This window comes from Argentina silus (genome assembly GCF_951799395.1).
Source record: "Argentina silus genome assembly, chromosome: 2".
In the NCBI taxonomy this organism is placed as follows: Eukaryota; Metazoa; Chordata; class Actinopteri; order Argentiniformes; family Argentinidae; genus Argentina; species Argentina silus.
The window spans coordinates 21,542,365-21,564,543 of NC_139656.1; the positions used below are offsets into that span (position 1 = coordinate 21,542,365).

The window sequence follows — 22,179 nt, forward strand, 5'->3', positions numbered from 1 at the left end:
TGATACCACACACTGATCAAAGTCTTCTCTTCCTTCACAATGCGCTGGAAACAAAAGCAAAGACGTAAATGAAACATGAGAGACTGACGACATATTTGCATATAGAGGGCTTCAAAAGGACCATAATTGTATGTGGTCACTCGTCTCTGAGAGAACAGTGTACACTACTTGAACTCAGGACAACCTATTCCTCCATACTTATTTTACAGAACAATGGACAAATAAAGTCATCTTTATTTCCTGTTCAATCTCAATAAAAGAAAGGCATAGGGCTTGAATGCTACTTCTCATTAGAAAGAAATAAAAATTTTAACAGCAATTTTAAACATGCTACCCACCAGGATTTACTGTGATGTCTCTGAGTTTTGGCGCTTCAGCTGTATATTGTCCAACCACAGTGGCCAGGAGTAGCAGCACTAAACACAGAAGAATGCACAGCTTCATCTTCACACAATCACTGCACTATGATCACTAGGTATAAAGAGAGAGAGCAGAGAGAACTGCTCAAGCAGTTATAGAAAGTCTACACCCCCTTTCAAAATGTTCACCTTTTGTTGCCTCAAAGCCTGGAATCAAAATACATTAAATTAGGATGTTTTTCCCACTTATCTACACAGCCTACTGAACACTTTCAAAGTGATAGAAATGTTTTAAATATTGTCAATAATAATAATACAAAAAATGAAAAACAGAGAGGACCTGTTTGCTAAAATCTACACCCACTATGCTGTGGCTCTCCTAAAATTATCTCAAATGCAAAAAAGTCTTCAACATGTCTTTCTCAATATAGTTCAGGTCTGTTTTTCATATTTAATGTTTCTTTTACTTTGAAAGTGTCCAGTAGATTAGTGGAAATTCTAATAGTATGTATTTCTATTCCAGGCTCGGGGCAAAAGGTGAACATTTTGAAAGGGGATGTAGACCTTGTATAGGCACTGTACATGCACAAGAGATAAACACATTAAGTCTGAGTTGTTCTGCCAAAACAGTTTGCATTTACTTACGGGGGAAAACAACTGGGGAAAATCCTGCCTCTACAGCATTGAGATCCTGAGGGGTTATTATTGATTTATTGAAACTGATTTTATTTGACATTTACTCCAGGGTATTAAAAATGGAAGTATGCTCGGCACGTGTTGAATTCATGGTATCTCTACATGGGTGTTTCTAAAATAATATCAATGCTTGGGAAAGGTAGGTATCTATGGGACTCCCAACAACAATCATCAGTTTATTGTGGACCAGAGTCCATGTTTCTGTGTATGAGATTTGAACTTAAGATAGTTTGAGGTGTGGCAGGATAGGATGCCTCAGTAGGGCTGAAGCGCCATAGCAATAACACAACATATACACAATATGACTATGGACTATGACCTGTGGAATTACACAAGAACCATGGGACAGATGACAGGTAGCATGCTACTGAAGGGTACTGCAAGAAATTGATGTGGACAGCTCACTGTTGATTTGAAACCCAAAACCTGTTACGGTGTTCTAATATGATAGGCTGATTTAGATTCCTTTCATTAGAGAATACCAATCAGTGCAACGCTAAATCTGACGGAGAACAAGGTATAACTGTGAATGCACAGGAGAATTATACTTTGAGAAATGTCTGATCCAGAACTTTCTCCCAGGCACCTGTCTGATCTGCTGCTTTTGTGCCTGTTTTGTCTGTGCCTGTCTTGTCAATAAAAACATAATCTTGTACTTTGAAGATCCACCGTCTGATCCTTCATTATTGATCCTTCACTACTTTTGTAATGAAATAATCTGCTTCCTAAATCCTGATAATGTGCAATTAGATTGGCATTATACAGTACCTTCTTACTTTCATATTTTACAAGGAGGGAATATCTATGAAAAACAAAACTTCTGTTGTGACTGGGAAAATGCTAACAACGGAAATTGAGATCAACAAGAAAACAAACAAAGAAATCAGCATATGCACCATTTATTTACAATATGTTTACAGTATGCCAAGGTGAGCAGTGAGGCTGAGGCAGTATTAGGATTACTGTGGATAATCCTGATAACGCAAGGCTGAATACATCCTAATGGCTGAACGTCAAGGTTGCATCACAATAGTCATTCTGTGAATAGACTCACTATTCAACAAACACAAGGTTCCTGGTCTAAATCATACACAAGTATGTAGTAAACTGCAGTTCAAACTTGAAAAACAAATCGAATGTCTATGTTTATCCAATATTCTGCACAGCGATGTAACAACACTATTCAATTTCAATGTCCACCATTGTAAAAAATAGATATATACGTGTTGTGTACATTGAAAAGAGCCTAACGTGTAGAAAACATTGATTAAAAACAAACTCCTTGGTGATCCTGACATTATAGATAAACAATCTCACTTAAGTTTATATTCTGTACAAAATGGAGGAGGTTTCATGGGGACAGCAATACATGGTATTGTAGAAATGAATTGAATAGCAAACATGTTTTTTTATCACCAGCAAAGTCTAGGCAATGTGTGTCATTTAGCCTGTGAGTACATTTTATGAGATAGTTATCCTGTATGGGTGTTTACGGTTGCAAGAGCACTTGCTCTTGAGTGTTCGTGTAAGAGCAGGAAGAATACTCTAGTTGTCAGAATCCATGTCACTATCTCCCCCAATGGACTTGAACTCCTCACTGTCCTCCTCATCCTCACTGAGCTGGACCTGGGACAGCACACTGGGACCCCTCCTCTGAGCACCACCCTCTTCTTCTTCTTCCTCATCCTCCTCCTCCTCCTCACTCATGCCGTAGCCCTCTCCATTGCCCATGCTGGTGGGCTGGGTCTGAATCGGACCCTCGGTCTCCTCATAGCTGCCATAACTGGGACAGACAGAGAGAAAGAGCGAGAGAGAAAGAGAGAAATTAGACTTGTTATGGGTTATTCAGACCTAAGACCCAATCATCTTTGCAATACACCATGCAGTCTGATTGACAGATTTCAAAGAGAGTGGTTGTTTCAATTCAATACTAGTTGGTCTTCATCAAATCATATTCAAATTCAAAGACATCTATTTGATGCAAGTGTGTTATCTACATTGTGTCCCATGTACTGAGTATCCATGGAACAAGTGCATCTGCTACTCTTAGTGAGTGTATATGATCTAGTAACAGTACATGTGACATGTTGACCATGTGTCTGACATGCTAGTTGGTGGCGCCATGTTGTACCTGACGTTGCTGTCATCTAGGTGGGTCTCGTCAGGCCCCTCCCCCTCATATGACATCATGCTCTCTTCCTGCTCCAGGCCCATGCGGGCGGTCTCCTGGTGAGCCCTGGGTGGGGGCGGGGGACGCACCTCCAACTCTCTGTCTGAGTCACTGCCACTCTCCGACAGGTGGATTGCTGGGATGGGACAGACATTCAGTTAGAAATTCAGTCTCAAATACAGTGTGTATGACAGAAAACCAAAAGCCATATAAAAGTATTGGTTTATTACACTATGACTATGTGCATGCTCCACTCCACTTGCCCCCCCCCCCGACATACACCCTGGTCACTCACAGGAGAAGGGATTGTCTCCCTCCTCTTCACTGGCGTCATCCTCTCCATCTGACATGAGCAGGTCCTGGTACAGCACGCTGTCCTGCGCTGGCCGACTGGAACCTTCATCCTCATAGTCATCTTCATCATCGGGTGGGTGTAGCCGTCTACGTGGAGGCAGCAGCATGTCCTCTTCATCCTCCTCATCATCCAGGTCTCCCTCCCCGTCCTCCGCCTAGAGAACGTGGACAAAGAAGGTAAAGGGCATTGAGTAAACCCCCCCCATGTCCCTTCTCATCATCCCAGGATCTTTCTTTCTAAACCCCTTTGGTTTCTTTCTCTCAGAGAGTCTTACAGGAGCTGGTGTCTTAGGCTTGCCGTCATCATCCTCCTCAAAGCCTTCAATGTCCACATCGGACTCTTCCTCTCCCAGCCTTCTACCATGGCGACCCTGAGGAACAGGGGCAATACAAAAGACAAGTTATAACACTGAAAGGAGACGGGGGGGTGGGGGGGGACTGGGTTGGGTGCACCATTTACATTGAAAACACAGTATGACAGGCAGTTACAATATGTGGAACAAATGTAACACAAGGAAGACAGGCAGCCAAATGAAAGAGTTATGGAGAGGAGCCATCTTTGTCCTAGGAGCACGGAGGAATTATGGAATGACCTTAAGTTAGCAATGGCATGAGCAAGCAGCAGTCAGGCTGCACACACTGTGGCAATAAGGGCGAAATGAGTGAGATGGGGAGGGTGGAGTAAATGAGGGTTGAAGGAGAGGTGGCCCTTGGATGAGACGCCTGTTGCAACAGTAGGTGATGTCTCTCCGTACCTGCCCCCCCCTCTTCTCTGGAGCAGCCACTAGAGATCCCTCAGAGACAGAGAAGAGGCTGGCCTCTCTATGCAGGCTCACTGAGGCCCCGCTGTCAAACAAATCAGCAGGCTGGCCACCATCACCACACGCGCACACACACACGACACATACGCACACGACACATACGCACACGACACATACGCACACGACACATACGCACACGACACATACGCACACGACACATACGCACACGACACAGGGAGAAGAGGAGATAAACACAGAGCAGAAGAGAGAAAGAGAATAGACTACAGCATAGAGAAACTATAGCACAAAGAGAAACTATGCAATAGAACAGCTACAGTCCAGAGACAATAGTACTGAAGAAAGTAGAGAACAGAGAGAGGCTAGTGTGTAAGATGCTATTTAAGAGAGAAGAGGAATTTTCCCAACTCTGGTGCACACAAGGCAGGTGAGGCGTGAGTTGACACTGACACGGGAGGGTTGGGGTCTGCAGAGTGGGGTTCTAAAGCCTTATTTCCAGGGTGTAGGATAGGTTTAGGAATGGTTCGAGGGCAAATATGTCACTTGAGTCTGGGCCATACTTGGGCACAGGCATATTCCTACCTGGGGTGTGTAGTGTCCAGGGGTCATTGGGTCCAGGCACTCCAGGTCTGCAGCGTCCAGGGCGGCCTCTTTAGCAGTAGAGATGTCCTTCTCCAGCTGGGTCAGGTGCTCATCATACTGGAAAAGTGGATCAACAGAGAGTGATTAGCCATGATAAAGATAACATCACTCAGTCATAAACATGACTCATCAGCTCACATGGCAAAGAACATGATACTGGCATTATTTTCCTGACACACTCACACCAACACACCTCTGATAAGGTCTGCTTGCAAACGTTGACAATTTCCAGGGCAGTGTTGGTGTAAGGGCTTTCTGCACCTGTTGAACGCACAGTATCACAGTCCATTACACTTCCTATGAGATCACATGATAATAACAGAATCACCAGAGAGGACCAGTAAACTAGCTAACATCCTGAGTGAGACAATTTCACTTGTCACAATATAAAACCAATGTCTGCCATTATCATCTGTATGTATCATCTGAGTATTAGTGTGTGGTTGTACCCACCATTGTAATTGACACTGTTGGCGTGGACCAGGCTTACGTCAGACAGGAACACGTCCCGGTTCTGGTACTTGTGTTTGGAGATGTTCTGATGGACCCAGAAAGCACAGAGAGATTCACATGATTCTGTCTTATACTAGGTTATATGGATCGTGTCAACAACCAGATCTGTGGGTGTGTTTGAATTTGACACCTAACCCTCTATCCCCCCACTCACCTTGCGGACATTCTCCAGGTCCATGGGGCAGACTATCACCTTGTAATAATCTGGAACAAACTTCTTGTTGACAGGATGGTGGAAGGGCCAAGACTGACAGGGGAGATTTATGAGTTATGAAAGTAGCATTATCACCCCACTGAGTCCCTATGAAGTATTGGCAACATATTCAGGGTTCTAATACACATTTGAAAAGAGAGACAAGACTGTTCAGTAAAACTATCACATGACAGAGAAATACATATCCAGTGACTGATTAAGGGTCAGAGAGGGAGTAGAAACCCCTGAGGATTTGTTGGGCCTCCACTCACGTCAGGCACCGCCATCATCTTCTGAGTCACAATGTTGTCCAGGATGAAGGAGAACGCCACCTGGTCATCATCATCCAGCAAGGGGTTAATGGCTTTCTCAAGCCTCACCAGCCTGTCCTGCTTCTGCAGGCAGACAGGAGACAGAGGACATGGGGTCAGAGTGGGAGAGCGAGAGAGAAAGAAACAGTATACACAGAGACTTGGATCGATCCATCACAATGTACTGTACATTCCCACTTACCTCTTTCAGTTTATCATCACAAAGGTCCAGCATAGACTGAGCCACCTGTGTTATTGGATGCTTCGCCCCTGAACACAGAAACACGTAAACAGATCACATGGGAGCCTATAATTCTAATACATACAACAGTTAGAGGACGACATATTCTCATCATCATAATCTTCCATTTTATCCAAGCCTTATGGTTCGTCAGAAGTTTTACCATTGTATGTGGCACTGTTCTTGACTATGAGCTCCACACCCTCACGGAACTCAGCCTGTGACGGATACACACGCTTGCGCACATTCTCCCGTAGTGTCTGCAGGTCCATCGGACGCAGTATGATCTTATAATAGTCCTTCACCACCTTGGCATTGACTGGTGTGTGGAATGGATAGGTCTGTGTGACAGGGGCAAAGACAACAATTGTAGAAAAAAAGTTTTTGACAGATTTGTGGTCATTGGAGTGTAGGCAGTGTGTATCTGTGTGTGAGTTTGTGCATAAGCATCTGTTTGTGTGTGTGTTTGTTGGATCTTACATTGGGGTGATCCCGCAGGTCGTTGATGATGCTCTCCAGGACAGAGGACAGGGTCACCATAGGGTCAGTGCGTCGGCGGTGGATAGACTTGTTTGGCCTCTGAAATGACAGGATGGGGACAAAACAATTGATCAACAATCTTAAAGATCTTTCAAATTGTTTCATAGTTCTCATAGGAGGAGAACACACTCCTAAAGTAAATGACAGGTAAGCACTGAGAGACTCACATTGAGATAGTCACAGTGAATGGCAGTCCCCACACGTCTCTTCTTCTTGGGTGGCAGCTGCTGTTTGGGGAACTTCAGCACCAGGGACTTCCTACGCACCTCATCAGCACTATGGACAGACAAAATGGTCAGTTACACAAGAGTACACACAGAGGGCAGCAATTCACTAAGAGCAACATCACACACATTTAAACAAATAATAAGGAACCCATCTAAAGAGGGTCAGCTTGCCATGCAATACCTGGCTGTGGATTGAAGTTGAATCAAACAACAACATTTTGGTGGGAAAATACAGCAGAAGAGACACATGTTATTGTAGTAACATGAAATGAGTTTTGAACATTTCCCTTCCCATCATCAAAAATATTGTCAATATTAGTGAGGTACCTCTCAATGAGTTGCTTGCCCAGGACAATCTTTGTGCCCTCCACCTTGATGAGCTCCTCATTGTCATTGTGGATGACTGTCTTCTCTAGCTCCTCCTCCTGCTCCTCTGTCATAGCAACCGGGTTGGAGGGTGGGGCATTTGTCTGGTAGTACAGTGGGCAGAACTTGTTGGTGCGCATGTGGCCGATGGCTCCACAAGCTCCGCACTTCAACTAGGGAAAAAGAGGAAGAGAGAGCCTTTTAGAAACAGAACAAACGCTCAAAGCCTGTCTTAAATGTTACTCTAAGAGTAAAGAGTTGAACCAAATGAGAGAGGTTTATTTCTAAGTTTATCAGGTGACCCTGTTAGGAGATACAGGTCAGTAGGTTATTGGAAGAAAGAAAGGAGGAAAAAAAAAGTTTGGGCATTGAAGTTGGCAAGCTTACTTTTACCTTGAGGTCTGGCCTCTCCTTGACCTTCTTGGCCTTCTTCTCCGGAGGGCCTTTGAACTTGTCCTTCTCTTGGTTGCGTTTCAGTCTCCTCAGCTGCTCCTGAATGCGCCGACGCTCCTTCCTCATCTCCTCTCTGTGCTGCTCGTCAAAGAGCGCAAACTTCTTTCTGCAGTCACCAGAGGCAAACAGAGTCTCAGTGCCAAGATGCACGGACACAAAGACACGTGGACGGATGGATACACACAGACGCAGACGCAGACGCAGACGCAGACGCAGACACAGACACAGACACAGACACAGACACAGACTCACATGAAGTCGTCGTCCTTGGTGGTTCTGATCCTGGTGTAAGCATCGATGACTGAGGCCTTGCGTACGGTCTCACAGCGCACATACTCCTTGCCATCCTCGTCCCGGAAGGTGCGGTAGATTTTGAGGCGTCGTCCGGTAGCAGAGGAGTTCAGACTGGTGACTGAGGACGCATCATCATCTTTATGGGAGCCGGTAGACAAAGCACTGGCTGCAGGACAACCAGAGAGAGAGGTAGAAGTCAGACAGACAGACAGGCAGGCACAGACACACAGCTTGAAACTCAAATATGTATATGCTCTCACACCCGCACATGCACGCATGCACACAGACACGCAAATACACACTCACAGAATCCCTTGCGGCGTTCCTTGCGTCCCTTGTGGTCGCGGTCACTCTCCTCGCCCATCAACATCCTCTGTAGCTCCTTCCTCTCCTGCTCCTCTCTCTCGCGGGACAGCTGGGAGCTGGTCTTCTTGTTCTGCAGCATGTTCTCTATGTTCTTCCCCATCTCCTCAAAGTCACTGTCCTCCGCAGAGCTGCTGTCTGTGTCTGTGGAGAGGACCTCTCCCGACTCCAACACCCTGGAAGCAGACAGTATGGGATCACATATGGCCTAATATACAACTCCAGTATCCTACACTGTGTGGACTGATTTGGGGTTTGACATAGTAATTTCAGGCAGGCCTCACTTGTTCTGCAGGTCAAAGATTCTCTGGCACTCCTCCTTGTAGCGCTCCTGGTGTTCAGCTACAGAGAAGCGGGACCCGCGGGCAAACTTGCTCATAGGCCCCTCACCAGAGCGTGCCTGCTCTGTGGACATGGTCCTCACCACGTCAATGACCTCCCAACGGGACAGCTTCTTAATCTGAGACACACGAACACAAACAGAGGCTCAAGACACTGTTCAGCATTCACAATGGTGGCATTAGTGGTGGTGGATGAGGTGAGGGAACCTCAAGACATGATTATGTGACAATGTGTGTTATTACTACACTATTACCTCTTCTTCTGGAACACCAAATTTGCGCAGAAGTTGTTTGGCGTTCTTGAGTGACAGTCTCCTCAGGTCAGCATCTGTCCCTGTCACAGTCTTCTTAGCTGGCTGCGGCTCCCTGTCGTCCTGAAAATATCGACCACACACAGGAAAGTCAAGCGGTTAGCTTTTTATGCAGCAATAATCAAACAGTAACTGAAGAAATGTAAAGAAAGGGGGATGGAGGATCAGATTTGGCAGCACTGCTGTCATAGGCTGAGGTATCAGTTGACTGAGGGTGGGAAACTGTAGGGGAAGGCTCCTGACCTTCTGTTGAGTGGGCTTGTTTGGCACTTTGACGTAGGAGAAGCCCTCTCCACAGCCTGTGGGGTCAGCCACCCCCGTGACCTCCAGCAGACACTTCCCCTTCATGGCAGCGATGAAGGCTCGTGTTGTGTTCCAGGGGGCTGTTCGAACCTGGATGGGACGAGAAAAAAATGTGAGATCACACGTCATCCATTATTCCCTGCATTGACAAACTTGATGTTTTGGTTCAGGAAGGAAATTGAGCTGAACCTCATCATCAATCTTCATCTGGAAGTCTTCCTCGTTCTCCTCCTCTGGGGCAAAGAAGGACTTCTCACCGTATCCAGCATCCTGGAGGACAGAGAGAAGTTACAGTAGTAAAGTCTCCAGTGACACATGCACGTACACAGTCTCCATGTGCAGTTAGTATCTCAGCCAGTGTCTTACCTTCAGTCTCTGCTCTGCCACCAGCATGCTGTAGTAGGCACAGCACTGCTCTGGGGATGCCATGGCCCTGATCTCCTCCTCAGTGGGCAGTCTGAAGTCAGGCTTCAGGACCCACCAGTTAGAGTCCATCCCTGGGACAATGGAGTGGGGCAAGTCAGCTTCACTCATAACACTAGCATTAGCTACTAACGCCACCCTTACTTCTCATCAGCTAACAGTGAGGATCCATACATTTATGGATTCTTGGCCATTACCCCTCCCAGTTCTACTCTATGTAACTGAGTCTTACTTTGGATACTGCTAATGGTTTAATGCTGTGAAATTCATCATCATCAATTTAAATCAAGTGAAACCTCCTGTTGACTTATACGTTGAGGTGTTGCAGGTGCAGATATCGGCATGGACCCAGCACATCTCTAGTACCTTTTTGATGCTTCTCTCAGACTGTGCCTTACCTCCACAGTAAACTCCATAATATGCTGACCTCTCTCTTTCCTGACGCCTGTCTGTCAAAGTAAGGCACACCATCTCTGAGCTCACACAGCTAAACATTACTGCTTCATTATCCCTCTTACACCTAAACACTCTCCTAGGACATGGGAGTAAGATAATACCAGATTACTGAGGCATGTTGTAATTCTTGCATTGCTTATTCATCCTTTAGGACAATAAACATGAGGCTATAATAGATCTTAGATACAGTAACATTGGCCATCCCCGGGATAACTGTGTCTACCTGTACGCTTGAAGTCAGCGCAGAGTTTGAGGCGTTTGCGAATGCTGCTTTCTGAATGGGAGGGGAAGGCCTTCTTTATGTCCTCCATGCGTATTCTCCGAGGTCGATCTTTACTCTTCCAGAACAGCCGGTAGATAAACACCTGCAGAGGACGAGACAGGAGACATGCGTGTACTATACATGGGCATATATCAATGTATATGTATATAATTGTACATGTATTATTATGTAATTGAGTTGGTTCGTTTGCAGACAATGTGTATGTAGCAGTGTATCACAAACATACCTGCAGGAAATCTCTGATATGGGTGTTGGCCCGTTTAGAGTTAGGTCCAGGGACCTCATACAGGGGACACTCCTGGCCAACCACAAAGATGTCCACGAGTTCTCTGACGAAGTAGCCCTGTCTCGTACGCAGGACTAGGAAATCTGTTTCTGGCATCTTGTGCAGGTAGATGGGGGCGCGGAAAAGATTGTTCTCAAAAGCCTAAAGGACAGAAACAAAACACCCAATGACTTCTCATGACAGATTAGCTAATAGATCACTATAGTCCATTGCCTGAGTTTGGGACTGACCTGCAGCAGCTGTCCGGGGTGCAGAGAGCCCAGGAATGGTGAGGTGTGGCAGTACACAGTCTCTCCGTATTTACAGTCTGGAGCTCCAGGGTCCTTTCCAGGTTTCTGAAGCAAGAAAAGCCATGTTGACAAAGCACAAACACAAGGAGGAAACATCCACTTAAATAGACCAGCTCATCAACGTCAAAACAAGGAACTCACTCTCTTGTAGTAGTTCTTGATCTTGGTTGCCATTCCAACTTGCATGATGAGAGGGGGGTATTCCTCGCTGTACTCTGCCAGGATCAGGTCTCCATCTTTGCCTGTCAGGTCCTGAGCTGTCCTCATGAAGAACATGTCACCCCCACCGGAGGCCTGGCGCTCCTGCTCCCGCATCTGAGGACACAGAGATGGCCATTTAACACTCATTACACCATAGAAACACACACCAATAGGGATATCAACAGACAAGCACATACAATACATTTGTGCACTGACGGGCAATTCCTGATGTGTTAGAAAGCAAAGGCTGAGGTTAATCAATGGGCTAGGGCTGTGAGGTCTCTCACCTTGGCCTTCTTCTTGATTTGTTTGAGTAGAGGCTGGGAAGCGTGGGGCCCCGGCTGGGACAATGTCCCAAACGAGTACTTCTTCAGAGAGGGCCGGTGGAATTGTCGCAACTTCATAGGGCCCATGTGTGTTGGGAAGAAAGGCTGCCTCAACTCCACAGCAGGAATTGAGTGCTAGAAAAAGAGTTGATGGGGGACACAAAGTATGTACATACTGCTCTGTAAGTACATGCGATTGTTCAAATGATACCCTTTCACAGCTGACAGTGTCTGGCTATGCACCTGAGGCCCACCGGAGGGAATCTACTGCTCACCTGAATGATGTTGCCACCAAAGGTGCCCCTCAGGCCCTGCTGCTTGGGGTAGTAGAACTCATCATTGGACAGGTTCCATGGATCTTTCACTTCAGGCTGGGACATATTCTGTATGTAGAGGAAGCAGAAAATGTTGAGTGGGTAAGCTGCCACAGAGTCAATAGATACAGTGCCTACTGTTGAATCCCCCCCCCCCTCCAAGCTTAGTCCCTGGCCAGTCCCAGATCCAGGCATGTACCCTAGGCCTGTTACTGACTCTGCCTCAGCCCAGTACCTGTTGCGGCTCATCCTTTATTACGCCAGTCTTCCCCAGCAGTATGCGACTCTTCTTCAGAGCGGACTCCTTCTTGTTCTCCTTGGATGGGGAGTGGGACGTCCGCTCCTCCTTCTCATCTGGGATTTCTGCAAGAAGCCAAGTTCAGTGGTTAGTGTGTAACAGAGCAGGGCCATCAATTGGATCAGAGCGTCTGCTAACTGCCTAAAATCAGTGGAGAGCAAAAACTGCAAAAGCAAGTTACTTGCTTTTGCAAATTACCAGAAGTACCATTGTTTCTCTGAGTTTAGAGCAGTACCTAAAATGATGTTCTCATCGTTAGGGTCCAGGGTAAGGACTGGGGGTGACAGCATGCGCTCCATGGACTGGTCATCCCAGATGATGTTGTCCTCCCAGCGTCCGTACACCAGCTCCTCATTGTCAATGGGGAAGATGGAGAACCAGGGGCTATCGTCTTCATGGGAGGCTGTAGGAGGACACAAAAAACAAATAGGGAATAGCTATAGAAATAGACTCTTGTAGATAAAGAACGCCGACAGATATTACAACATGAACACTGTTCATTACCACATATAAATCTAACAATTTTGGCTGCTCGACAACAGATACAAAGAATAACAGCCTCATTGTACCTTGATGGTCATGGTTGTGCTTGTCCCGCTTTGACCCAGAGCTGAGGGAGGGGGCTTTGGGCATGGGTGGGGGAGTGGGGGGCACCAGCTGGGAGTTACTTCTACTTAGACCTGGTGAGTACAGACAGACAGAGAAATAATATTAATAAGTTCCAGGATGACCTGAAACACACAGCACACTGTTGTACAAGACCACCTGTTGCATCTGGCCCCATGGAAAATTAGGATTTATGTTTTGACAATGTGATTTTAACATGATAGACTGACTGTAAATGCCTATGTGTATTGGGCTGAAGTGGGTGGGTCCCTCACCCTGCTGTGCATTGTAAGCATTGGCATTGCGGGTCATGCTCGACGGCAGCCACCCTGCCAGACTGGCTCGCTGGGTCTTAGTGCCTTTGTGTTTCACATCTTCCCCATTCCAGATGATGTCATCCTCCCACTGAAGCTGTGTGACCATCAGGAAGAGCTCATTCTCAAGGGCCTGCTCGTCCTTCTCCTCATCACTCCCCTCCTAGTCACAGAAAGAGAAGATGGTCAATCTTTTGGGTGTCTCCCAATCAAGCCTTAGAAGCAGGTGTAGTAATGGGATAATTGAAAAACTCCCATGAAATCTGGCATTGCACATTGAATGTAAAGCGTTACGTCAGGGGTTTCCAAACCTCTTTGGGAGGCTCTGGTGCTGGCTCTGGTTGCTCCTGCTTCTCAGGCTCATCACTCTGCTCTTCCTTCAGCTTGAAGCCATAGTGAAAGCCGCCTCCATCCTCAGGGACCCCTAGCATGTCGTACCACAGCTGAGCCGGACCATAGCGCCACTCCGCCACTTTGGGCCTGGACTCAGCCACCTTGTCTCCATCACCGGAGGCCTGGGAGAACTTTGACTCTACTGGTGCCATCATGGTGATCTGGAGGGAAGAGAGAGGAGGGAACCCAGATTGATCTCTACTGTGACTTCTCTCTAAAAATATATATTTTAAAAGCTATAAATGTCTGTGAATTTGCTCTCATGTAGTTTCACAATACTGCATGTATCTGATGACCATTCATACTGACCTCGTCATCAGAGAGACACTGCTCTGGGGGAGGAGGTGGGGCGTACTCATAGGTCCAGCCTGACTTCTTCTCTGGGCCCTGATCCATGGGCTCGCCCTCTGGAGGTGGGGTTCCAGGCAGGGGGTCTCGATGTTTCCTCTTCCTCTTCCTCCGGGCACTTCGCCAAACTGACGGCATGTTCTTCCCAGGGCCAAACAGTCTCAAGAATCGCAGCACCTGGAGACATTTTCAAGAGATGATATCAATCAATACATCGTAAACACATCATCACCTCAGAGAAATTGATTCAATCAAAACCCTTTGAGTGTGTATAAATAAGAGTGTACAGTACAGTAATTACAAGGGCACCTCACCCTTCCAGGCCTGAACTCTGGGAAGAGCTCTGTGACACCAGGGAGGGCTTTGGCAGCATCCTTCTGCATAATGCCAGCCAGAGGCAGGGTGAGGCTGTCTGGTAGGCCCCCGGCCCCAGAGCCCTGGCTGGGCCTATCTGTCTCTGACTCAGAGTCTGAGGAGCTGCTGAAGTCCACCTTGTCTGCCAGGGAGGAGGGGGCAATGATGGAGGGCAAGATGATCCCGTCCCCTTCATCCCCAACTGTGGAGAGACACACAACACCACACACTGGGGTTAGAGCCCATCTCACTCATTGAGGGTTAACTAACACATTGTAACACATCTTCTCGAAATTAAGTATGTGTGTTTATACGTGTATCATGAATAATGCAGCTTGGGTTACCTTTACAAAACACTGTTGATAAACGAAACAACAAAAGTAACCCCCCACCCTATGACCTCTCTTTACAAATCCTTACCACTTGCAGCCTGGGGAGAGGAGTCCTCTTTCTTGCCAGGTATCGGGAGAGTCGGTGGAGGTGGAGGGGGCATCAGTTTGGCATCAATATCCTCACAATCAGCATCATAGTCATCCTCATCATCTGTGACAGAAAAAAGGGGATATTGTCCACTTGAAATTAAATGAATGACTCTGGTATACTTTGGTTGTGTGTATACAGTAGATTTCAAATGTGAGTCATTGCATCTATATTGCATCACCTGTCCTCCTAGTGGGCTGCAGGCTGCCCATGGCCTGCCGGTACTTCTTGGTCTCATCTTCAGCCACCTCACTGATGTCAGAGTAATCAATTGCATCCTCTGTGCTCTTCACCCAGCCTGCAGAATATTAAGCCATGAAACTTTCACTCCTTTCCACCACCACGTAAAGCTATTCCATGACAGATGCAAAGCTATTCCATGTCCTTCCTCTTACCATCTGCATCTGTGCCGCCAGTGTCTCTGTCTTCATCAGGATCATCCTCCTCACTGGCAGTGATCTCTGTGATGAGTGAGCCCAGGCCCAGGGAGCCAAGGCCAGCCAAATGCTTCTTGGACTCCTAGGATAAGGAGGAACATGCCTTGTTCACCACTACCATAGAATTGGCTGAGCCAGACTGAGGTGCATCAACATGTGGCTACATACATTGTAAACAATGTCAGTCAATCATGACCCTTGACTGTCATTTTCAGAAAAACTGTTTTGATTGACAGTTGATAAAAAAAAAAAGTATCTTGGGAGTGTGTAGTTCTCGACCTGCAGTCTTTTTGTCACATGCATGACAACATCTATTAACAAAACAATAAGCAGCCCTTGTGGTTACCTATTGCAACCAAGTATCTATCTATACACACTTACAGTGTCCAGCACACTGTCTCCCTCCAGCTGGCCATCTTCATTGATGTTCCCGAAGAGGAAGCCAGTGAGAGAGAATGGGCGGTCTTGATCTTCATCACTGTCTGAGTCCGACATCCTGAGATGGGAGAAATCAATTAATATCAACGTTGAATAAATGTTGTCTAACTAATTTACTCATCATCTCTAATCCAACCATTCATTCTTGACTCGTCAGGGGAGATCAAAGTAATAGTTATGAAGCATCATCAGGTCATTTTAGGCATTCAACCATGTTTTCTGCTACAGCTTCAAAAGGACATGCATGATCAAAACAAATAGGATAAAATGACAGGTGATGTATGATAACACAGTAGGGCTGTTAAAGTTAGCTACACTTACCTTGCGTTACTTTTATACAGTTAGGAGGGCCAGTTGGCCGCGGGTTGTAGCTAACCAGCACCAAGTTGACCTAGCTAGCTAGCTAGCTAACTAGCCAACATTGCACCCGATAACCACCCCCCTTTCTCGAAGCCAGTATCTACCGTATGTATGGGAGTGAATAAGCTTGAAATAATTCCTCAAACGTTGTTTTAAAAAAAATGTATATGGTTTCATTTGTTTTCAAATGCAGCCCACGGCAGACAACACTCACAGGATTGTAAATTGCAATGCGCATGCCCCAGCGCATTCACTTCCGCTGTAGGATTATGCTTCATTTTCCCCTCCAGGTGCTTTGTCGCCATCTACAGGACCCTGTACTACATGCCCTTATCATTTACAGTATTATCAAAGCCATTTACAAGGCCTGAAACTCTTATTTTCTTATACTTTACTATGACAAGTAAACATACAAGAAGCTAAATGGTGTGCACTGTGCAGACAACAGTGTTGCACTTGCACACACACTGACCTCAATCAATATTCAATTGTGTCATGAATAATTATGCTCACTGGTCTGAGACATATCTATTGCTAAAAGTTACTTTCCTGGGATGTCCTCTCAAGTGTGAATCTGTCACAGCTTATCGATCTTGATTTTTTAATGAAAATAGAGAATATTGCAGTTTCTGTTTTGAAGAGATAGCATTAAAGTGACCCAGACATGCTCCCACTCCCTCTGCCAATCTGTGAGTCATCCATGCATCTGCATGGGCCATCTCTACAGACAGTGACAATGAGATGTTTGTGTACAGTAGCATTACAGCAAGGTATGATGTAAGAGTGTTCAATGCACTGCAGCTGCTCCCTCTGTCCTTTGTTGTGTGCAAACTAATAATGCACTTGTAACAGATTGAAGCAACTCCTAAATATGACAACAGCTGCATTGTCTCATAACATTTAATAACATTTTCTACAAATATGTGCTCTCTTAGTTGTCTGATATTGTAGCCCACCTCACTGCTGAGGTCTTCCATCATTTAAGTTTCAAACATACAACAGCATACAAAGACAAATGTAAAGTCTTGAATTTATTTGGCATGACTGATATTTTCCACAATATCATGTAGTACAAGTGGGTTTTTGTTGTAATTAAAATAACTCTTTTTTTTTTTGAAACTCACAAATCAAGTTCCACACAGTGCACCGCATACACACCTCTGCAAGGCACTTCAAGGCCGAGTCATCCCTTCTAGGTAAAAGGGCGAATGCTAGAATGAGCCTTTTCATGAAGTCAATAAAATTGCATTTGCTGAACATGGATAGATATAGTATGACCAAATCAAAAGCTGCAGCAGGGCAAGGGATATGCCCAATTTATGGTTTGAGTTTACTGTACCACGTAGGGTCTATCAGTGATTTATAGGAAAAATAGAGCAGTCTTTATTTGAAAGTAGTTTGATAACCAGGGAATGCTTCCTTGATGCAACTGCGCTAGGATGAATGAGGCGATTAATTGAGGCGATTGGTTGTCCTACCTTTTACAATGCCTTTGATTACTAAGCTTATATAATGAATGTACACAATAGAGGGCAAACAAACAGCTTGTTATCAAAGAAGGTAATGCATGAGTTACTACACAAGGTAACAATTGTTTATCTAAAATACAATGTACATTGACTTCTTGTTGTAAAAAAGATTAAATCAAATACATAATCAAGTCAAGCGCATAGTTTTTACTCTACAAATAAAAGGTAAAGGCCACAACACTTGCAAATGGATATTTCAAAGTACTGTACTCAAATTGACTAAAAGTAGGACCCATAGTTTGATGAGCGTCAACATATTTGCATATCTTCAATCATGATTAGTATAGCCAAGCATTTAGTCTTTAAGTCCACAGTACAAAATGGCATTGAGTCCCAAAACATAAGGGATTGTGGCCATAATTCAAAACAACCAAACAAAATTACACTTCTTACATTAAACTGTATTTAAGAAACCTATTGCTTTCCATCAGTGGGGAACAGTACACTTGTTTGAGAAGTCAAAGACACTTCAACAATGAGGAAGTGCAACTCAATGTCTGAAGCATTATGGATTCTGCAGGTTTCCAAATGTATTGTCCAGTCAGCATTTAATTACCTATTAAACACCTTTATATATAAGAAAAAAAAGAAAAAAAAGAAAGAATTAAAATGTAAAGTTTTAAATTTAATTCAGAGCTGCAATCTAATGAACACCCGCTGAATTGTGGTGTTTCAGGACTGACACTGCAGATCTCTTTTCTGTGCTGATCAGATATCACCAAAAGGCACAAGACAACCATTTATACGAGTAACAACCATCAGGCTCTGAAGAAGACTGTTTGAATAAAAACCTACAGAGAGCAGATGAGATTTGCAATCTTCTTATGTTGCTGCCGCAAAAGATTTACAGTTGCAGTATTAGTCATACTTGCTGTTACACAGACAAGTTTACAGTTAGCCACAAATAAGTAGCATCACTGCTAGAGGTACCTTCAACACACGTACCTACTTTTCAGGGCAGTAACACCGAACAGTACAGTACAAATCGTAAGTGGAGCATTAATTCAGCATGTAAGGTTCAGTTCCACTTCCAATAGAACATGGAATGTATTTTATTTGTGGTTTCTATTTGACTTGGAACAAAGATTACATTACTCATTAGTAAGCAGAGAGCGTTGACTTATTTAGGGGGGGGCTCTCACAAGTCACTCATCATTGAATTATTCCTTCCTGCCTCCTCTGTTCCACTGGCAATACAAAAATGCCTAGTAGGTTAATCTTCGGGACATCTGTTTACTTAGTAGACATGGACATCCAAATCTGTATTCACTCTGAGACAATCAAGACTCTGTTTTGACAATAAAGCATTGTATGTATGGCAAGTTCATGGTTTACAGAGTAAGATAGAGGAGTGGGAGCAACCCAGCGAGCAATAGGAGACAGACTGATCTAATCAAAGTGTGCCTGTGTTTGGGGTGACAGTGTTATACACACTTGCAGCCTCTTTTCAGCAGAGTTCAGCTGATGTTTTGTGACCTTGCTTGCGACAAATGTTGAAAGCAAAATGCATATTATTATGACAACTCTCATCTAAGAGTTCCAAGTGTCACTATCAATGGCACAGACGCTACAGGGTGGCACACACAAAATGCCTCAAATATACTCAGAAAACAAGGAAGAAAAGGTTAACAGCAAAGGTTGAACATATTAAAAGACTGGCCTAATGCAGGAGAAAGGCAAAGTGTGAAAAATCTAATGTAATCTTAACCATGCCACTAGTGATGAGACGTAAGGCAGTAAGTGGCTGAGTAGGCACCATTGAAATCCCTGTGGCATCTTCACTTTGGTGTTTATTTTCAGAGATACAAAAATCCATGGGAAGGTTGGTGGCATCAATTAAAATCTAGTGGTGAGGACCTCAACAACAAAAAAACAACAACCCATTAATTAATAAAGAAGCCAGGCAAAGCTAACAGTGGCGAGGGTTTAAATGTGGAAGGTCTATTGGAGCCAAACTGGCCAAGCCAATCACGTCAGTCTCTCCCCAGTCTCCCCAAGTCTCCCCAGTCTAGGCACATGGTTATAACAGAACACACTTCTTGGCATTCTTCTTGGTAACAGGGTAGAGCACCGCACGCACAGCCTCTGCGAACACTTCCCTCACTCCTTCCTGCATCAAAGCCGAGCACTCCAGGTATTTGACAGCACCTATCTGCTTGGCTAAAGAGTTGCCCTGCTGTGGGGTGGTGGGGGCCAAACCGTGCTCCTTCATCTTCTTTACTGCCTCCGCGTCTCCTCGCAGGTCCTTCTTGGTGCCCACCAGCAGCACAGGCACACCGGGGCAGTGGTGAGACACCTCGGGGTGCCACTTGTGCCGTACATTGGCGTGGGATGAGGGACTGCCGATGGAGAAGCAGATGATGAAGACGTTGGTCTGCGGATAAGAGAGTGTACGCAGGCGGTCGTACTCCTCTTGACCTGCTGTGTCCCACAGGTTGAGGCTGATGGCGCGACCGTCCACACTGATCTGGGCACTGTAGTTGTCGAATACAGTGGGGATGTATTCCTCTGGGAAGGCATTAGTCGTGTAGGAGATGAGTAGACAAGTCTTACCCACAGCGCCATCGCCCACCACCACACACTTTATGGTCTGCATTCTGCCCTCATCCACACGGGCGACTAGGCTGCCTGCATGAGGGGTTGAAGATAAGACAGTCAAGACAGGGGAAAGATATGCCCATAAAATGCTGCCACCAGGGGTTAACAAACTACATGTCTCAACCATTGCTTTTGAGCATCAACTTCAATTCAACCAATATATCTATGTAAGATACATATATATATATATATATATATATATATATCCATGTAACTCATCTATCCAGTTAACGTAGTACTGCTAGTGGCTAGCTGTTATCACTCTGACAATTCAACTAGCTGTATTTCTCCCCAACTAGGAGGAAAGTTGCACAACTCCACTAAAAGTAGGCGGACTAAGTATAAAATGACAGGAAAACGATAGCTAATTAACCTGAGTTTTATAGGCCAGGAAAACCAGGAAGAAAACACTTTCTAAGTTCTAGCAAACGAGCTAATATTAGCTGGATGGCTAGCTAGCCAAATAGCACGCGCTTGTGTTTCCGTGCTGGCTGGCTGGCTAGCCGTAGCCGCAAGCTAAGCTAAGTGCTAAGTTGTCGTATTGGCAAGAACACAGATAACTTATTGAATAACATCTGAAACCAGGCATAAATACAAACCCGACTCACAGTGAAGTTAGTACAGAAGTTGAAATGTCCCATTAAATGAGCTGAGGTCAGGTTATCTTGATAAATTGCCCCACCGCCTTATTCACTCGCGCCCTCCTTCGTTGTTGTAGCAGAAGTTTTTTCATTCATCCGGGGAACCTTGTCTAAAAGCACGGTATTCTGGTAGATGTAGTACAGGGCACTGAGTACATAGGTGAAGTGGTTGAAATTATTCAACAAATATACACAATTCAAGCATAATTAAAATATCACTGAAAACATAATATTTGTATTGCTTTTATTGCCTTGCTCAAAAGTGTAATGTTGGGACATAGCATAAGTAGAATGCAAAATGTGAAGAAATCCTGAATCTTCAATGACTAAGCACTGAATCGGTACTGCCAGTGCCAAGCTACCAGAATTTCCATTCATTAACACTGAGAGCTGACAGGGTCAACTTCCTTATATAATTCCTGACCAGGTTTTCTCTCTTATTCTCTTCTTCTTCCCCTCCAAAGCTACACATCTTCTTTCCCGTGTTTGTTTTCCTCATCACCTCCTCCTCTGTCATCACTCCTTATTCAAACCTGATATAAAAATCAACATAATGTTGACTATGCCTTAATTCAACTTCCTTTTTTTACCACCTAATCATCCATACATGCTGTTTTTTCTCATTTGCCCACTTACTTGTTCCAAATCAATTTGGAAGACCCACTGAGTATTTTCTTTTTGTATCACTTTCTCAGACCTTTGATGCTATAAATTCATGTAGCCTATAAATGGTTTTATTGTTGGCGAAACACCGTATCACGAAATCTTTAATATGTTTTTAAAAGTAGTATTACGCTGGATGAAAAAAATTACTGGGTCGTTGAGCAAGGTCTGGTAACTGTTTTCATTGGATCGCTTCTTCATTTGTCAGATAGGCCAGTGAGTACGTTTACGAGCACGCTCATAATCCGCCAATTGCGCACGTCATCTAGTGTCTGCACTCTGACCAGATCTTGTATGACAGATAAAACATGCTTTTGGATATGAAAACCTAGTGAATGAAAAGGACTGAATTATTCACAATTTGCACAAAAGTAAAACCAGTGTGTACCACACCACGGGAGCAACATTTACAATAGCCTTGATGAAAAGTAGCGGAGAGGAGACTTGTTTGACTTCTTCACCCACTAGTAGGTGTATGCACCATTTGCATGTAAACAGAAATATTTGCGGAATAGTTATTTTTGCAGCTATGTAAACAGCTTAGTCGAGAAATTGTTTGGAGTAAGGGCAAAAATTGGACTCGCAAATTGTGTGCATGTAAACGTAGTCACTGACTCAAGTTCCACATAACCTTAATGTCTGATGTCCTTCCCACTCTTTATATGACTGCCAATGTCTGATGAGC

General features: G+C 44.8%; 2 protein-coding genes across 4 annotated transcripts; both read right to left on the minus strand.

Moving 5' to 3' along the window:
• Positions 1-1,938: 1,938 nt before the first annotated feature.
• taf1 (TAF1 RNA polymerase II, TATA box binding protein (TBP)-associated factor) lies at positions 1,939-16,277 on the minus strand. 3 transcript variants are annotated; one of them, XM_083665076.1, is made up of 41 exons: positions 16,025-16,277; positions 15,647-15,761; positions 15,224-15,347; positions 15,010-15,126; positions 14,769-14,891; positions 14,309-14,550; positions 13,956-14,171; positions 13,565-13,807; positions 13,215-13,416; positions 12,903-13,013; positions 12,569-12,736; positions 12,271-12,398; positions 11,997-12,104; positions 11,683-11,856; positions 11,336-11,509; positions 11,135-11,239; positions 10,845-11,045; positions 10,559-10,700; positions 9,823-9,953; positions 9,646-9,726; positions 9,397-9,546; positions 9,097-9,216; positions 8,786-8,961; positions 8,445-8,677; positions 8,097-8,304; positions 7,785-7,950; positions 7,353-7,564; positions 6,966-7,074; positions 6,739-6,837; positions 6,422-6,599; positions 6,220-6,287; positions 5,979-6,101; positions 5,668-5,760; positions 5,454-5,538; positions 5,194-5,261; positions 4,941-5,057; positions 4,335-4,445; positions 3,855-3,950; positions 3,521-3,734; positions 3,187-3,361; positions 1,939-2,838 (listed from the first exon to the last, which is right to left on the minus strand). In XM_083665076.1, the coding sequence occupies exons 2-41, from the start codon at positions 15,758-15,760 to the stop codon at positions 2,601-2,603; spliced, it is 5,943 nt and encodes a 1,980-aa protein (XP_083521202.1). In that variant the 5' UTR covers position 15,761; positions 16,025-16,277; the 3' UTR covers positions 1,939-2,600. The 3 variants fall into 3 exon arrangements, with proteins under 3 accessions (XP_083521202.1, XP_083521201.1, XP_083521200.1); XM_083665075.1 differs by lacking the exon at positions 4,335-4,445; XM_083665074.1 differs by lacking the exon at positions 4,335-4,445 and having other exon boundaries at positions 7,779-7,950.
• An 804-nt stretch (positions 16,278-17,081) lies between these two features.
• Positions 17,082-20,919, minus strand: LOC310817058 (rho-related GTP-binding protein RhoG-like). The gene is made up of 2 exons (XM_083687471.1): positions 20,799-20,919; positions 17,082-20,220 (listed from the first exon to the last, which is right to left on the minus strand). The coding sequence occupies exon 2, from the start codon at positions 20,186-20,188 to the stop codon at positions 19,613-19,615; it is 576 nt and encodes a 191-aa protein (XP_083543597.1). The 5' UTR covers positions 20,189-20,220; positions 20,799-20,919; the 3' UTR covers positions 17,082-19,612.
• Between the last annotated feature and the right edge of the window lie 1,260 nt (positions 20,920-22,179).